Source organism: Macaca nemestrina, chromosome 12, assembly GCF_043159975.1.
Source record: "Macaca nemestrina isolate mMacNem1 chromosome 12, mMacNem.hap1, whole genome shotgun sequence".
In the NCBI taxonomy this organism is placed as follows: domain Eukaryota; kingdom Metazoa; phylum Chordata; class Mammalia; order Primates; family Cercopithecidae; genus Macaca; species Macaca nemestrina.
The window spans coordinates 123,627,959-123,646,551 of NC_092136.1; the positions used below are offsets into that span (position 1 = coordinate 123,627,959).

Sequence of the window (18,593 nt, forward strand, 5' to 3'; positions counted from 1 at the left end):
TTAAATGAAGAATGACAGTATCATGTACCACTTTATGCTAATCGGTTTGACAATTTAGATGACATGGGCAAATTCCTTGAGAAATACAACTTACTGAAAGTGATACAATTTTTTTAAAAAATCTTGCTTTATTGTTCATGATAAAGTCAGCTGTGGGTGGAGTCAGTTTTCCAGTGTCCCTTGAGGTCAGAAGATATCCACATGCTTAAGCAACCTGCCTTACTTGCTGGAAAGGAATTTCAGCATAATTGGCTATCAAGAAACAGTATGTTGATTGTACACACTATTATTTGAAGAGTTTCTAGAAATTTTATGAATAAAAGTAGTTTTTTGAACACTGACATTTGACAGACTCATTATGCTATATGTATTATGGAATGTAACCTGAGAAAAATATTTCTGTTGGTGAAATATGAGTGGTTTTTATATTCCAGCAGAGGCTGTAGAAATGTGGTAAAGAATCTATTTTCAGGAATGATTTTTATAGTTCATTACTCAGGTGCATTTTGCTTAGTGTGAGGAAGAGATGGAATTGTTCTCTTTTAACCACTGCTTCACTGAAACTGCTGTTAACCATTGGTAGTCACTTCTGGAACCACAATCCCACCGCCACAACGGGAGAATACAGAGGAAAAGACTGCAGTCTGAGTATGACCTTTATAGTTTGGCTTATCAGAAAAAAGCTCTTGGTAGAGTTCTCTAGACCTTTTTCTGTTTGTTAAAAGGTCCAAATACAGTTGTATGTCAATTAATTTTATAATTATGTTCCTTTCACAATTCCCTTGTTTTAACAAGCAATTTTCTTTTAATACTATTGATGCAGTCTAGGAGCCTTTGGTTGTCAAATATGCTTACACAAACAACCATATATCTCAATTTTGTTTCCACGTTTGGCACTTTTGAGAATGCTGAGAATGTAGATTTTCTGATGAGGCTCTACCTTATCCAGGACAAGCCTAGATTTTGGATGAGTCTTTCATGCCGCATTTGGAAGTACAATGGACTCCTCTGTTTACTGGACTTTTGGGGTCTACTTTTAAAAATAAATATTGGTTTTACTTGATAAATTATAATTGTATATATGTATGAGACACGATGCAATGTTCTGATATATGTATACAATGCAGAATGAGTAAATCAAGCTAATTAATATATCCATCGCTTCACTTACCTATTATTTTTTACGGTGAGTCATTTTTGAGCAACACCCCAGGTGCATTTCTAGGTCCTCTAGGCCTACATAGTGGATATCCTTGAGATACAGTCACTTTCTTGTATACTATATATATATATATATACACACACACACACACACACACATATATTCTTTCTTCCTTTCTTCCTTTCCTTCTTTCTTCTTTCTTTCCTTCCTTCCTTCCTTCCTTCCTTCCTTCCTTCCTTCCTTCCTTCCTTCCTTCCTTCCTTCCTTTCTTTCTTTCTTTCTTTCTTTCTTTCTTTCTTTCTTTCTTTCTTTCTTTCTTTCTTTCTTTCTTTCTTTCTTTTCTTTCCTTCCTTCCTTCCTTCCTTCCTTCCCTTCCTTTCCTTCCTTCCTTCCTTCCTTCCTTCCTTCCTTCCTTCCTTCCTTCCTTCCTTCCTTCCTTCCTCCCTCCCTCCCTCCCTCCCTCCGTCTCTCTCTCTCTCTCTTTCTTTCTTTCTTTCTTTCTTTCTTTCTTTCTTTCTTTCTTTCTTTCTTTCTTTCTTTCTTTCTTTCTTTCTTTCTTTCTTTCCTTTCTTTCCCTCTTCTTTCTTTCTTTTTTTCTCTTTGTCTCTCTCTCTCTCTTTCTTTCTTCTTTCTCTCTTTCTTTTTTTTTTTGAGATGGAGTCTCACTCTCTCATCCAGGCTGGAGTGCAGTGGCCCAACCTCAGATCACTGAAAACTCTGCCTCCCAGGTTAAAGCGATTGTCCTGCCTCAGCCTCCTGAGTAGCTGGGATTACAGGCATGCGCCACCATGCCCGGCTAATTTTTGTGCTTTTAGTAGAGAGGGGGTTTCATCACGTTGGCCAGGCTTGTCTCGAACTCCTGACCTCGTGATCTGCCTGCTTTAGCCTCCCAAAGTGCTGACATTAGAGGCGTGAGCCACTGTGCCCAGCCTTTTCTTTCTTTTTTTGCATGAGACAGAGTCTCGTTGTGTTGACCAGGCTGGTCTGGAACTCCTGGGCTTGTGCAATCCTTCTACCTCAGCCTCCTAAGTAGCTGGGGTTATAGGTGTGCACCCACTGCACCTGGCTTACATTTTCTTTTATCTTGGCTTGCTCTATTTTGCAAGAACACATCTTTAGTAGGTTTCTGGAAATTGTTCTGAGGACTTGAGTGGCTGAAATGTCTTTTTTTCTACTTTCCCCTTCAAATAATATTTTGGCCAATTCTTGAATTTGAGGAAGAAAGTCATTTTCTATTAAAATGTTGAAGGTATTTCTCCATTGCTCTACCTTCCAGTGCTGCTGTTAAGAGGTTCAAAGCCTTTCTAATTCTTATTTTGTTTTTGGACATCTGTATTTTTAGCCTCTGAAAATCATGAGAATATTTACTTTCATCCAAGTGTTCCAAACTTTTATCAATATGTGATTTTTTTTTTTTTTTTGAGACAGTCTCTCTCTGTCACCCAGGCTGGAGTCCAGTGGTGCAATCTCAGCTCACTGCAGCCTCCACCTCCTGGGTTCAAGTGATTCTCCTGCTTCAGTCTCCTGAGTCGCTGAGAATACAGGCACTCACCACCACGCCTGGCTAGTTTTTGTATATTTTGGTAGAGACGGGGTTTCGCCGTGTTGGCCAGGCTGGTCTCAAATTCCTGACCTTAAGTGATCCGCCTTTCTCAGCCTCCCATAGGCTTTTACTAGTAAAAACCTCTGGGCTGCAATCTTTTTTTTTTTTTTGGAAGTTATATAATAACTGATTTCTTTTTTTAAATAGATATAGATCTGTTCAGATTGTTCATTTATCCTTGCGTAAGTTTTGGTCTTTTAAGGAATTGGTTTATTTCATATAAGTCATCAAATTTGTGGGTATAAATTTGTTCTCAGTATTACTTTATTATCCTTTTAATTTCCATGAGATTGGCAATGATAACCCCCCCTTCATCTGATGTTGGCAATTTGTGTCATATCAATTTTCTTTTTTTGCTATCTTGGCTATGGTTTGATCCATTACTGACCTTTTTAAAGAATGAGCTTTTAGTTTCATTGATTTTTCTGTATTGATTTCTTAATTTTAATTTCATTGATTTATGCTATAATCTTTCTTATTTCTTTTCATCTGGTTCTTTAGGATTAAGTTTTGATTATTTCTCTACTTTTCTAAGGTGGAAACTTAGGTTATTAATTCAAATATTTCTTCTTTTCTAATATATGTATTTAATGCCTTACATGTCTCTCTAAGCATTGTTTTTGCTGTATGACACCAAATTTGATATGCTGTATTTCCGTTTAAATGTATTACTTATATTAAAACATTTCATTTGTTCTGTGATTTCTCCTTCAAGCCACGTGTCATTTAAAGATGTCTTCTTTTAATTTTCAAATATTTGGCATTTCTCCCCCTGTTTTTTTTGAGACAAGGTCTTGCTGTCTCACCCAGGCTGAAGTGCAGTGGCACAATCATAACTTGCTGCAGTCTCAACCTCCTGGGCTCAAACGATCTTCCCAGTTCAGTCTCCCAAGAAAGTGGGACCACAGGCGCTCCACCATGCCTGGCTAATTTTTTATTGTCCATAGAGATGGAGGCTCCCTATGTTGCCCAGGCTGATCTAGAAGTACTGGACTCAAGTGATTCTCCCACCTCGGCCTCTCAAAGTTTTGAGATTGCAGGTGTGAGCCACTGCACCTGGCCTCAGCTATCTTTATCGCATTGATTACTAGTTTAATTCCATTGTAGTCTGAAGACATACATTGTATGATTTCTATTCTTTTCAGTTTGTTAAGGTGTATTTTCAGGTCTATGATGTGGTCTATCATGGAGAACATTCCATGTGAGCTTGAGAAGAATGTGTATTCTGCTGTTGTTCAATGGCATATGGTATAAATGCCAACCAGAACCAGTTGATTGATTGTGCTGTACAGGTTCACAATATTCTTATGATTTTCTGTTTTCTTGATCTGTTAATCAATGACAGACTAGTGTTGAAATCTCCAACTATCTGATTCATTCTGTGAGGTGTAAGTTCTGTGTCTAGATTTTTTTTTTATTTTTATTTTTGCAGGTGGATGACCAGTTCTAGCACCATTTGTTGAAAAGGCTATCTTTATTTCATTGTATTGCCTTTGATTCTTTGTCAAAGATCAGTTGACTATATTTCTGTTGATTTATTTCTGAGCTCTCTATTCTGTTTAACTGACCTATGTGTCTAGCCTGTTGTCAATAACACAGTGTCTTGATTACTATAGCTTTATAAGTCTTGAAGTCTAGTGAAGTTTGTCCTCCAACTTTATTCTTCTCCTTCAATATTGTGTTGGTTATTCTACATGATTTGCCTCTTCATATAAACTTTAGAATCAGTTTGTTGCTATTCACAAAATAACATTCTGAGATTTTTATTGATATTGCATTGAATTTATAGATCAAGTTGGGAAGAACTGACACCTTGATAATATTGAAGCATCTTATGCATAAACTTGAAATATCTCTCCTATTATTTAGTTTTTAAATTTCTTTTATCAGAGTGTTGTAGTTTTTCTCATGTACATTTTGTACGTATTTTGTTAGATTTCTCTCTAGATTTTCAGGTGTTCATTTGCCCTGTGACCTCATGTCTCTGCTTGGTCTAAGAAAAGCCATTGACTTTCAGTTTATTCAGCTTTTTCTTGTTTTAAGGATAGGAGTATTGACTTTCAAAGTCTTACATGTTGGAATTGAATCTGAAAATTCCAAATTATTTGTGTATTTTAGAGACACAAATTTAGTTTTAATGTTATTAAAACTAAAGCAAAACAAATACATAGAGATGAATAAGGGAAATCAAGGAAGCATGGGTTGAGCGTAAGTTCTGGGAACTTCAAGTAGTTTGATGTGCTCTAGATCATAGTTTATGTGTGAAAGAGGCTACATATGTGTATTAGTCCACTCTCACACTGCTATAAAGATACTACCTGAGACTGAGTAATTTATTTAAAAAAAGAGATTCAATTGACTCACAGGTCCAAACGGCTGAGGAGGTCTCAGGAAACTTACAATCATGGTGGAAGGCAAAGGGGAAGCAAGGCATATCTTACATAGTGGCAGGTGAGAGAAAGAGAGCAGAGGAACTGCCACTTTTAAACCATTAGATCTTGTGAGAACTCCTTCACTATAATGAGAACAGCACGGGGGAAACCATCTCCATGATCCAATCACCTCCCACCAGGTCCCTCACTTGACATGTGGGAATTACAATTCGAGAAGAGATTCGGGTGGGGACACAGAGCCAAATCATATCAATATGGTTTGATGAAAACTAATAGGTGGGCAGGTGTTGGAACACTCCTATGCAGAGTGTTACACACTTACAGATGCATTAAATCATTGTGGTTTACTCTTTAACTCCTTAGTATTTAGCACGGTGCCTAGTAAGTAGAAGGTGCTGAATAAATGTTTGCTGAATGAATAGACAAAGGAAAGAAAATATAATTGAAATCCATACTTAATATTAAGTTAAATTGAAATGACATTTACATTTCTATTCAGGAACAGGAAGGCTTTTATTTTAGAATTTGTTTAGTCATCTTTCTGAGTATGTTTTAAAATACTTGTGTATAAAAACACCCCTTTTATTTTGAAGGTTTCCAAATGTCTAGGTAGTTCTGCATTTTTAGATGGTGGTTTTAAAATTTTAATTAATATTTATAGCTTCCTCTTGCTGCTTCCCCTATGAATAAAAATTATTCTTTGGGTAATGTCTCTGAAATTAATATTGACATTCAAACGATTCGGAAGTGGTTTAATATTCTTATTGCCTTCTCCTATGTTTCCCCAGGGACTATAGTTTCTCTGTGGTTCCCAGAGCCACAAGACAGGAAGCTTTTTCTATCACATGTTTTCTTATCTAATTTTAGAGAGACTAGTAGTTCTTCACTACCCTTTTAAAGTGCAGGGGGCAATGATTTCTTTTCTTTTTCTTTTTCTTTCTTTCTTTCTTTTTTTTTTTAAACAGAGTCTCACTTCGTCTCACAGGCTGCAGTGTAGTGGCGCGATCTCAGCTCACTGCAGCCTCCGCTTCCCGGGTTCACGTCATTCTGCCTCGGCCTGCGGCTCATCCCATTTTTCAATTTTTGAGTTTTTGAGTAGCTGGGATTACAGGTGCCTGCCATCACGCCAGGTAATTTTTGTAGTTTTAGTAGAGACATGGTTTTTCCACGTTAGCCAGGCTGGTCTCGGACTCCTGACCTCAGGTGATCCGCCCACCTTGGCCGTCCTAAGTGCTGGGATTACAGGCGTGAGCGACTGCGCCCGGCCCCCGTGATTTCTTTTCTGCTCCCTTACCCGTCACTTCAGTATCCTGCTGGGCTTGAAAATGTATATCCAAGATAGAGCTATATCAGAAGGCAACTGAATATTTATTCAGGACTATAATGTACAACTTGCACTTTCTGTTGTTTTGGGATAAATATTAGAGATATGTCAACCCATGGAAGCTTCGTCTGAATGTCTGGCTTGGAGGGATGCATCAGGTTTTCTAAATTAAGTCCACATGTAGTATCAAATATTAAAGTAAAGGAAACTTTGAGGACATTTTGGTTAATTTTCTGTCATAGAGGAGGCAAGTGAGGCTTAAAGAACTGCAGGTAATTGTTTCTGTTTACACAACTAGTTACTGGAAGAATCAAAATTCATTTTCAGTTTAACACTCTCTTTTCTACATCCCATTTTTCAATTTTTGAGGACTTATTCTTTTTGATTCTCGTAAATCAAAAATAGTATGAGTGCTATCCGGAGTTTTATGCCTTTGGAGTTTGATATCACCAATACATGATGTTCAAATGCTTGGTGTCCTGCAGAACCATTTACAACATTCTCCTTATGGAAAATGAAAGAGTGAAGAATTTCGCAGAGGAAGCAGAGGGAATTATTTTAGAGAAATTTGCAGATCCCTTGAATAATATGTCCTTTTTCCTTAGCAGGTTCACTGACAAGATCATACCAACCAGATGAATCCAGCAAATCACTCCCAGGTGACAGGATTTGTTCTGCTGGGGCTCTCTCAGGTTTGGGAGCTTCGGGTTTTTTTCTTCACTGTTTTCTCTACTATGTATTTTATGACTGTAGTGGGAAACCTTCTTATTGTGGTCATAGTGACCTCTGACCCACACCTGCACACGACCATGTATTTTCTCTTGGGCAATCTTTCTTTCCTGGACTTTTGCTACTCTTCCATCACGGCACCTAGGATGCTGCTCGACTTGCTCTCAGGCAACCCTACCATTTCCTTTGGGGGGATGCCTCACTCAGCTCTTCTTCTTCCACTTCATTGGAGGCATCAAGATCTTCCTGCTGACTGTCATGGCGTATGACCGCTACGTTGCCATTTCCCAGCCCCTGCACTACACGCTCATTATGAATCAGACTGTCTGTGCACTCCTCATGGCAGCCTCCTGGGTAGGGGGCTTCATCCACTCCATAGTACGGGTTGCATTGACTATCCAGCTGCCATTCTGTGGGCCTGACGAGCTGGACAACTTTTATTGTGATGTGCCTCAGCTGATCAAATTGGCTTGCACAGATACCTTTGTCTTAGAGCTTTTAATGGTGTCTAACAATGGCCTGGTGACCCTGATGTGTTTTCTGGTGCTTCTGGGATCCTACACAGCACTGTTAGTCATGCTCCGAAGCCACTCACGGGAGGGCCGCAGCAAGGCCCTGCACACCTGTGCCTCTCACATTGCTGTGGTGACCTTAATCTTTGTGCCCTGCATCTACATCTATGCAAGGCCTTTTCGGACATTCCCCATGGACAAGGCAGTGTCTGTGCTATACACAATTGTCACCCCCATGCTGAATCCTGCCATCTATACCCTGAGAAACAAGGAAGTGATCATGGCCATGAAGAAGCTGTGGAGGAGGAAAAAGGACCTTATCGGTCCCCTGGAGCGCAGACCCTTACCTTAGCACAGGCAGTGACCTGAGAATCTGAAAGATGCTTCAGGGTATTAGCCTGCTGGATAGGACCCTCAAAGTAGACAAAACTCTATGCCTATTGCTTCTCCATTGTTCTTAACCTCAATTAGGTTCTGGTGACCTGAACTCTTAGCCACAATAGAAGATGGGATGAGTGTCTTAGAACTGCTTCTAAGTGCCTCCTAGATAAAAAGTACCAAGTTCTATGCAGAAGTACTGTTTGGCTCAGAGACCACCTTCCCAGGTAAGAATGATGTTGGCATTGCTGAGAAAGTTTCAACTAGTAAATCTGGTGTCTTTTTCCTGATGTCACTTTTTGGACACAAAATACATTGGAAGACCTTATAATATTTTTAGAATTCTTTGAGACAGGGGTCCTCTTGAAATATTGGACCCTGAGTCCCAATGGAGACTGATGGATTGATTGAATGTTCGCCAGTGAAGAAAAAGGAAATTACCTTGGGCAAATCACTTTCTTCTTCATAGTTTCCTAGGGTCACTGTTGTTGCTATCAGTGTCATCATCATCATCATATAAATAACATTTAGTTAGAACTTACGATGTTCCAGACACATCCAAAAACCAGGTGATTTACCTTTATTATTTATTTTAATTTTCTCAAAATTCTTAGGAGATAGGTATCATCTTTACTTTAAACATGAGTCAATTACAAGTTAGAGACATTAAATAACTTACTTAAGGCTCCAGAGCTTGTTTTCTGGAATCCAACCCAAGTCTATACAATGTCAGAGCCCAAGTGCTCAACAATACCTAAAACTTCTTATAGATTCTAAGGATCTGTGGGTTTATGTTATCATGGATAGAGTTTATATCATCGTGAGTTATACTGACATCATAGATAGACTTGGTGTTGGATTCATTTTTAAAAATATGACTTGGTCATTCACTCCCTTACAACCACTCAGAGGCTTTCCATTGCCATAAAAAAAAATCCACATGACTGTTATAGATAAGATGTCTGACCTGGCTTCCACCCACCTCTCCAATCTCACTTCTCTAACTCCACTCTTTTCTAACCCTCTATTTACATTTACTTCTGTCAGTCTCTCCTTACTTCTTGAGTTTGCAAATACTCTTTGCTACCTCTGAGACGCTCTTCTCTTCATCCTTGCCCGGCAAACTCTTGCTCAATCTCAATCCTGGGTCTAAAGGTCTCTTCCTCAAAGACGTGTTCGCTGATCTTTAATCCAAATTAATTTGTCCTTATTAGTTTCTCTAACAAAACTCAAAAGTATTTATCACAGATTTCAATTACATACTGATTTATGAATTTATTTATTAATATATTTTGTCAGTCATCACCCACTATGCTATAAATTCTATAAAAGAAAGAACCATGTTTAGCTCACTTAATACTGTATTCTCCAAGGCTAGCACCACAGCCTAGATGAGGGTGCAGCAACATAGGCGCCTCATGTCAACACTGAGTAAGGATTTACTATTGAGTTTGTAAGTAGCCTGACCCTGCACTTACACTCTCCTGAAAGTGCATGTCTCTTTAAAATGTATTCTGTAGACATCTCCCTTCGTTCACCCTAGTTGGAGCCTTGCCTGGCACAGTGTCTGAAACATATTAGAGATTTAATAATATTTCTTAAAGGAATGATTAAATGATTGTTGCCATATTTGAGTTTGTTGCCATATTTGAATTTGTTAGTAGAGTTTGACTTAGGAATTAGGGCTATCCAAATGTTTCACTGGTCTTAACATTCTTCCTTTATGAGATTCATATAGGACCTGCTAGTTACATAGGGAGCAATAACAAACGTGAATCAGAGAACCATTTATTACTGCAGCCAGAATTGGATTTTCTAATAATACAGAGGTTCTGGTTAATTTTATTTGCAATACCCAGTCTAGTTTGGAAGACCTCAGAGGCCCTCTTACTCCCCACTGAGCTCCAAATTTGAATCTCCATATTTCAGCATCTTCTGATTGGCTACATGACACAGGAGACTGATGCAGTAAGAAAAGTGTTTAAGCACACACATGAAGAGAAAGAGGAGCCTTCCTGTATGCAGGTCACATGCTCACATGTGCTCTCCAATCCAGGGATCCCACTTGAAAGAAATTTAACCAATTGGATCAGCCTTCTCTGTGGGGAGGAGGAGGCACGAGGAAGGTTGTAGGGAGGGAAAATGAAGGTTTACCACCATATATCATGTTGTATATTTAAGAAGACTGTTCTTTCATTAGCTGAGAAAAGTGCACAGTGTTGCCTACATCCCTTAAACTTCCCGCACATTTAAACATTTTTCAATAAACATTTAATCTCCCATTTAATAAGATCATTTCCTTTGACTTGTGACCCTCAGTTTCATCACAGCAGTGAGCCTGAGCCACCCCAGGGCGTCTCTCAGTGCTTTCTGCGCCTTGTCATTGCAGAGAGTGAAGATGAATGGGTTCAAGAGGGGTGTGATGATGCAGCTCAGGACGGAGGCACCTTTGCTGAGCAGTTTGGACTGAGCCTCTGACATACGAACGTAGAGAAAGATGGAACTGCCATAGATGATGACCACCACTGTGAGATGCGAGGCACAAGTGGAGAACGCTTTCCTTCGCTCAACAGCTGTGGGAGCCCCGAGAACAGTGGCAAGAATGCAGGCATAGGAAACTGAGGTCAGAGTCAGTGAGCCCAGTAACACTGACTTAGAGAGCATGAAGGTCACCATTTCCAGCAGATGGGTGTCCCCACAAGAGAGTCTGAGCAAGGGCCAACTGTCACAAAAGAAGTGGTCAATTCCATTGGGGCCACAGAAAGGCAGGCTGGCCATGAGGACAGTGGGGCAAAGGACCCAGAGGAATCCAGCTAGCCAGGAGGCCAGCACTAGCTGGGAACAGACATGGCCACTCATCAGAGTTTCATAGTGGAGTGGTCGGCAGATTGCTAGGTAACAATCCAGAGACATGACGGCCAAGAGGAAGAAGTCAGTGGTGCCTAGAAAGAAGTAGAGGTCGGACTGGATGATGCAGCTAACAAATGAGATGGTGTGATCCCTCGTGAGGATGACGACAAGCATCTTGGGAACCACAACAGTTACCAGCAACAGCTCCAGGAAGGATAAATTCCACAGGAAGAAATACATCTGTGTGTGCAGGCGTCGGTCTATCCAGCTGAGCACAATAATTAGCAGGTTGCCTATGGCTGTTACAATGTAGGTGGTCATTAACCCCAGGAACACCAGGAACTGTAGGAGGTGGCTACTGGGAAAACCCAGAAGAACAAAGCTTCTTACCTGAGTCCAGTTTTCAGAGTTCATCTTCAGTCAGCTGCAGGGGAAATGGAACAGAACTCTGTAACTGGTCTATAGCTACCAATCGTCATTTAACCAATCGGTAAAATAATATTGAATACCCAACACTTCCTTACGTTCTGAGAATATGGTGATCTATATTTTGGTCTGCAAGTGATGCACAAAGAGAGAAACAAATTACAATAGGAAGCAGCATGGCAATATTGAACATCAATTATGTATCCGAAAATTTACACTGTGCACAGTATCTCTTCTCCCAGCTACTCTTAAAACTAGGTTTTACTGTTTTCAAAGGTAAGAAAAGGGAGTTTGAGTGACTCGTCTATGATCAGGTAGGAAACAGGTGGTAGAGGCAGGATTTCATACCGAGCTTCTGTGGCTCCGACGCATGCTGCTGATACTGTTGTGGTAAGGCAGAGAACCGTGTGAGTAGTGTGGTCTTAGAGCAATCCAGAGGAGTAGAGGGGTCAGAGAAGACTTTGCAGAATAAATGCACCATGAACAAATTTTACTGGTATTAAGAACTCTTATTTTAGTGTTTATGGTCCTTCTGTGTCCCGGCTTGACATAAAATAACAGAATTTAAAAATCTGGGCTCTCGGTGTCCTCAGAGATTTAATTTTCATTAGTCAGCCACGAAGCCAAATAGGACTGGACTGTGCAAAGCCCTAGTCCTGTCATAAAGTGTTATTTTTCTTTTTTTTCCCCCTATCCAGACTCCTATAGAATGCTAGAAATCCTTCTTCCTGGTGGAATGCTTACTAGCTTCTCTCAGCTTCAGCTCACTCAATATTCTAACAGTATAAAATGTGGAATAAGGGAGAATGGTCTCAAAGGAGATGGTATATATCAACTTGCCTTCTCAACTTTTGCCTTAATTTGGAGATATGTTCATCTTGTCCTTGGAGCTTTTGGAATCCTGTAAAATGTATCTACATGTTTTGAAGGACTGGGTTTCATTAGACAATTAGAGATCTTGGGTTTTCGGGATTTTTTTTTTTTTTAACATCTAGCACCAAATACTCAGAATCACATAGATTCGGCCTAATTAGGGAAAATGGAAAATATTCTAAGACAAAAAGAATGAAAATGAGCATCAAGTGACATTGTTTAATTGACAAGGAATGAAGTGTTGAGAGTTTAGACAGTTTCACTGAGGAATATCTATGACTTCAGACCAACAGTGTTAAAGAAGAGGAGCACAGACATTCTCCGTTCTGTCTGAAGCTACTTTAACAGATAGTATTGAACCGAGGCAAGGAATCCAGGTTTGAAGGATGAAGAAGAGAGGCATGTTCTGTTTACATCCATTTTGGAAAGAATAAGTCTGGCATTTAAGTAGCTAGGTAATACTAATGCTTCATTCTGCTAGTCTAGGGCTTGCGTCTCCAAAATCAAAGAAATACCATAATAAAACCCAGCAAAGGAGGCCAGCGCACTATTTCAGGATAACATAATCATTTCAGACTAGGACAATGTGCTACTGTGGCTGTTTTCAAAACATCAGGTAAATATTATTAAAAGTAACTTATGAAGCCGGTCAAACACACAAAATCAGTTTGTGGCTACTGTTACAAAATACGTGCACTAAAGTCTGTTCTCCAGCCTCCCTTTGCCAACCTGAATAACTGCTTATCAGTTCTGGAGAGCCTCATCAGTGGGCTGGCTGTCTCTCATAACGCCAGACCATAACAATATAATCTCTATATATGCATGTTTAAAATTTTGTCATTTTCAACCTCAAAATAATCTTATTGCCTTAAATCATTTGCTTAATGTCACACAGTTAGAAATTGTTTTATTATAGTTGCAAATGGTTTTTGTTCCTATGTATTTTGCGCTAAAAATACTGCTTAACAAGATGAGAATCAGTGAAGGGCATTAGAACTTTGAGAGGCGCACATGCACACATTTTTGATGGACATGATGATCTAATTTACACAATTAGATAACTATTATTATTATCCACTTTACAATTGAGCAAACTAGAACAGTGTGGGAAAAAGAAAGCCCACCCTCAAACATAAAGCTAAGATACACATCTAAGCTTATCTGACTCTGGTGTGTGTCTATGGCACTAGTAGATAAGACCATGAAACTTGAACCTATCAAGGGAAAAAAAAGGATATAGATTTAGAATGCTGTAATATAATGATGCTCCTAATGATAACAGCTAGAGCTTACTGAGTAGTTACTATATGCCAGAGACTTTCTATTCATTTCATTGTGAAATGTATCAGCAACTATACAAGGTAGACATTATTATTCTCTCCATCGTACAGGCAAGGTTTAGGGTTAGAGGGACTAACGACCCACATTAATGAGTAGTGGAATCAGTGAATAAAATTTTAGCAGTCTGATTTCAGAGCCTGAATTATTAACTGCTAAACCACAATATCTTATATGAGAGAGTTTGTGATTATAAATTTGATTTGATATCAATTTCCACTCGTCATCATACTTCATCTGTCAACTAATGATAGGAATTCTACATATAGAAATGAATTGTTAGAGTTTAAAGATTTGATCCTGATAAAATGAAAACATCCCCCAGGATATGGGATAGATTGAGTTTTATGCAACAGTCTTTCAGCGCCTCCTCCAGAGCAATGGACAGTAGATGTTATAGTCCTAATCACCACTCTCCATTCCCAGAAGATGGAGACACCCCACCATATTGAATAAGTTGTTGAAACTTGTTTCCTCTTGTCCTTCAAGTTCTATTTTAGGATGTGCTGCATTGATATCACATAGAAATGGAAGCATTTTACCTGGCAACAAAGACGAAGTGTTAATTATACTTTCTTTCCTTCCTCTCCCTCTCTCTCTCTCTTTCTTTCTTTCTTTCTCTCTCTCTCCTTCCTTCCTTCCTTCCTTCCTTCCTTCCTTCCTTCCTTCCTTCCTTCCTTCCTTCCTTCCTTCCTTCCTTCCTTCTTTCTTTCTTTCTTTCTTTCTTTCTTTCTTTCTTTCTTTCTTTCTTTCTTTCTCCTTCTTTCCTTCTTTCCTTCTTTCCTTCTTTCCTTCTTTCCTTCTTTCCTTCTTTCCTTCTTTCCTTCTTTCCTTCTTTCCTTCTTTCTTTCTTTCTTTCTTTCTTTCTTTCTTTCTTTCTTTCTTTCTTTCTTTCTTTCTTTCTTTCTTTCTTTCTTTCTTTCTTTCTGATGGGGTCTCGCTCTATCACCAGCCTGGAGTGCAGTGGCACGATCTCGGCTCACTGCAACCTCCATCTCCCGGGTTCAAGCGATTCTCCTGTCTCAGCCTCCCAAGTAGCTGGGATTACAGGCATGTGCCACCACACCCAGCTACTTTTTGTATTTTTAGTAGAGATGGGGCTTCACCATGTTGGCCAGGATGGTCTCGATCTCCTGACTTTGTGACCTGCCTGCCTCAGCCTCCCAAAGTGCTGGGATTACAGGCACGAGCCACCGCACCCAGCCCCATACACTTTATTTCTAACCACTAACCAGTTATAGATCCAGAAGCACATATAAATACATACTTATTTTATCAGTCCTCAGTAAGTATTCCCTTATGGCATTACTACATTTTGCTTGTTTTCCTACATTTGATGGAATCATCAAAATCATCCTATCTCCCTTTTGTAAGATGGAACTTCCCTGCCAGGGCATACCATACACCTCTCTCAAGTCCTTCATCCACCTGGACCAATTGCTTATGTAAATTTCTCGTTGGCTGACTGATGTTTGGTAATGTGTGTATTTAGTCTGCCTAACCTTCTTACCTCTCAGTTTGCAGTCCTTTCATGCCTTCTTTTGCCAAATCCCTCCCATTTTACTGGTAACTCTATTGCTTGCTTTGTTTCTCTTTCCCTTCTGTAGATGTACTCTGGGAATCTTGAAGTTTAAATGGATTTTACACCTTATTAATCAAGGGTGAATTTAGGTTTATAGAATTTTTTCCTAAGAGTATGGAAAACCTGCATTGGAATCACCTGGTATGTTTCTTAAAATTGCTGATTTCTAGGCTCCACCTATAAAATTGCAATTATTCTCAGGGTTTAGGGCTCAGGAATATAAATTTTTATCAGTTTATCTGGGTTATTCTCATTTAACCAAAAGGTTGAGAAATACTGGTTTTTGCGAGAAGGAAAAATGTTGAGCAGGTTTGAGTATTATTAGGGTAAAGGACTGAGGTGTAAGGGAGGGATAGGTTGAAGGTCAGATCTAGAAGAGCCTGCATGTGGGAGGCTGAGGTTTCTAAACTAAAACCATCATCAACTTTTTAATGTGGTGATAGAACTAAATATCTGACCCAGAGCAGCAATAAATCTAGCTTTCTGAATTCTCACAACATGTGTGGATGGCTGTCGCAGGCTCTAATATGTCCACAGGCATGCAGAGGCTATTTTTTTTTTTTTCAGGTGTGAGCTAGCAAAGTACTCTAACAAGGGTGAGATCGCACACTTGTTATGTGCTGGATAACCTACCAGGTATGGGAGGCACCTAGCAGAATGAGCTGAATAAGTTACTGAGGAGCTCATAGTGTATAAGGGTTAGATACATGCAAATGATAAATTCCATTCTAACTGAAATTCCACGAGCCTTTAAACTCATCAGGTTGCAATAGTTTTTTAACTTAGCAAATAGCATGCTCCATTCTTGCCATCTTCAAAGCAGGATATACTTATGTAATGACTATAAATATATTTTGAGCAGTAGTTTGATAATCCTTGTAATCTTATTTTCCTATTGAAAAATTCAAAATGTTTTTTCTAATCTCCATTGATCACTTGGGTACAAATTGTACACCCAGATGATCACCGGAGATTAGAAAAAATATTTGAATCATACTTATCATTAAATAGGACAAATAAAAAATTATATTCTCATTTATATATATATGTCAATTAAACCCATGACAAAAGTAAAATCATAGTATCATGGGGGAAGAGGAAAGGAAGGTAAAAATTTTTTTTGGAGTCAGCATGGGACATTTCAAAAGGTTAGTAACATTTAACTGGGTGTTTATAGAATAAGTTTTTTTCCAGACCAAGTGGACACATAAGTCTTTTAGGTTTAGAGTAGCCAAATACCAAATATTTTGATTTTTTAAATAGGAAAATAAGGTTATGAAGATTATCAAACTACTGTTCAAAATATACTCATAGTTATACATAGTACATCCTACTTTGAAGATAGCAAGAACAGAGCATGCTATTTGCTCAGTTAGAAAACTATTTCAACCTGATGAGTTTAAAGGCTCATTAGAGCATGGGCTACATTGGCTTTTGAGATAAACAAAATGTAACAATTATCTTTGGATCTTTCTCATCTCCAGTAGTAGTATAATAATATTCTTGCTTTTTAGTAATTGTCAAATAATCTTATTAATGTAGTTTTAGAATGTGTGAATATTTTGAGCTGTTTGCTTTTTATGTAGAAATACTTTGTCATGAAGGCTTTAGATAAAATGGCTAACATTGTAATTGAAGAATAAGAAAAAAGTCTCTGAAATTGTCTATTTTGGTCAGGGTACAATGTCTTGTGCTCTCTCAAATGTAATAGGTTACCAATTATTCCTCTGCATGTAAAACCTTATCTTTCCATGAAACTTAAGTGAGTACTTTAAAGATAAACTTTCCAAAAGCTGGAGGCTTTGTACTTCAGTCCCTAGTAAAAAAGAAAGTTGTTAGGGTCACTTTCTGGCTACTCAAAATATGAAAATCAGAGTTTTTCATAATGCAATGCTGTACTTTATGGGCTCAAGTGTTGGTTTATCTATGCAGAACTCAATAGCTGAGGATATAACTGAAGAGCTCTCATTCCTATCTTCCATCAGTAAATAGAAATTGTATAACTGTGTACAATAAAATGTATCATAGTTTTGGTACTGTAAATCTTTGTGCCTTAAATTACTTATAAACAAAACTCATTGATTCCAATGAGTCCAGTTTTAAGTCAAGAATAGAAATAAATTTTGGGTATATGAAGTTGCCTGACATAGGAGGTAATATAAGTTATCTCCTTTACCTGTTCCAATACTGCATTTCTTAGGCTTCTTCCCCTGGCCAGTTTGAAGAATGTGCACTCAAAGGTTCTATCAGGATCCTGTTTGTGGTCAATGGAGCACACAGAAGGCTTCCTGAATCTGCAGTTCTTTATGGTTCAAGTAATACCAAGCAAAACCCTTTCTCAGTGTTGAAAGAGAAGTTATCATACATTTGCATGATTATTGCCTTGTACCTCCAATCAATTAAAATTCACTTTAACTTGCTTTGAATGGAAATCTCAAAAGGGAATAACTTTGACCAAAGTTCTCTAAAAATAAACTAATGTAATTAGTCCTTTGAGGCTTTAGGGGGTGAGATGTTTGAGATTTGTCATAGAGTATGAATTGTACTTCTTCAAAAAAAGGTAGAGCTATTTCTTGGGTATAGAAGTAAAAGAAAATTTGTTACTGTATTTGAACTTTAAGAAATTCTCTTAATCTAGGTAGTGACTCAGTGAGGCCTTGGGTATCTTGATGATGTAATGAAATTATAACATATGTGCATATGTGTGTGTGTGTGTGTATATATATGATCATTGTTAACTTAAAAATCCGATCTTTTTTTTCAGTGAGGATTGAACATTGAGTCACATACTAATTATGGTATATAATACTTGGCATGAACTTGGGTAAGTTACTTAAATTCCCAGCTTCAGTTTCTTCATCTGTAAAATGGGTTTCATAGGAACTTTAAGAGAAAGAATTATGTATAATTTGCACCCAGGCTATCAGTGGAGATTAGAAAAAATATTTGAATCTTGCTCATTATCAAGAAGGACAAATAAAAATTCTCTTCTCATTTATGTACCTTCAATAAGCTCAAAGTATCTACTTAGTATATGATACGAGAAACAAGAAATGAGTTCAAAGTACCTACTTTTCAAATTATCTGTCTACTTCACCCCTTCCCCACCAAAATGCTGAACTTGTAGTTCATCAAAACCATACTGTAAACTGTTATGAGTTTACCTTTCTAGATAGGTTATATTGAAATATTTCGCATATTCTGAAGTGTAAAATTAATGAAAAATGTTGGATTAAAAGAGATTCAATAAAAATCTAAAGATATTTAAAAACTTTATTAATGATTGTCCAACCTTGATTGGAATTTAAAAATGTGAAGTTATGTCGAAATGTGTACTAGGGATTTTTATTTGCATTAAATTATGTTTTTTTTTTCTCCTTCTCTAGAAGCTGTTTTATGCTACTCTTAGGATATCATATGCTA

At 38.2% G+C, this 18,593-nt stretch overlaps 2 protein-coding genes across 2 annotated transcripts in view; one reads left to right on the plus strand and one right to left on the minus strand.

The window, feature by feature from the left end:
- Positions 1-13,126, plus strand: part of LOC105476316 (olfactory receptor family 4 subfamily D member 5) — a 126,181-nt gene extending 113,055 nt beyond the window's left edge. Inside the window, 2 exon segments of the mRNA XM_011732107.2 lie at positions 7,088-7,399; positions 7,401-13,126. Coding sequence (XP_011730409.2) covers positions 7,118-7,399; positions 7,401-8,075 — 957 coding nt within the window. The 5' untranslated portion in view covers positions 7,088-7,117 and the 3' untranslated portion in view covers positions 8,076-13,126.
- On the minus strand, positions 10,394-11,365 carry LOC105476313 (olfactory receptor family 6 subfamily T member 1). Its single transcript, XM_071075761.1, has one exon. The coding sequence runs from the start codon at positions 11,363-11,365 to the stop codon at positions 10,394-10,396; it is 972 nt and encodes a 323-aa protein (XP_070931862.1).
- Positions 13,127-18,593: the final 5,467 nt, after the last annotated feature.

Bases quoted from the DNA above. Each gene is read 5' to 3' on its own strand.
- LOC105476313 (XM_071075761.1), bottom strand. From the start codon at position 11,365: ATGAACTCTGAAAACTGGACTCAGGTAAGAAGCTTTGTTCTTCTGGGT.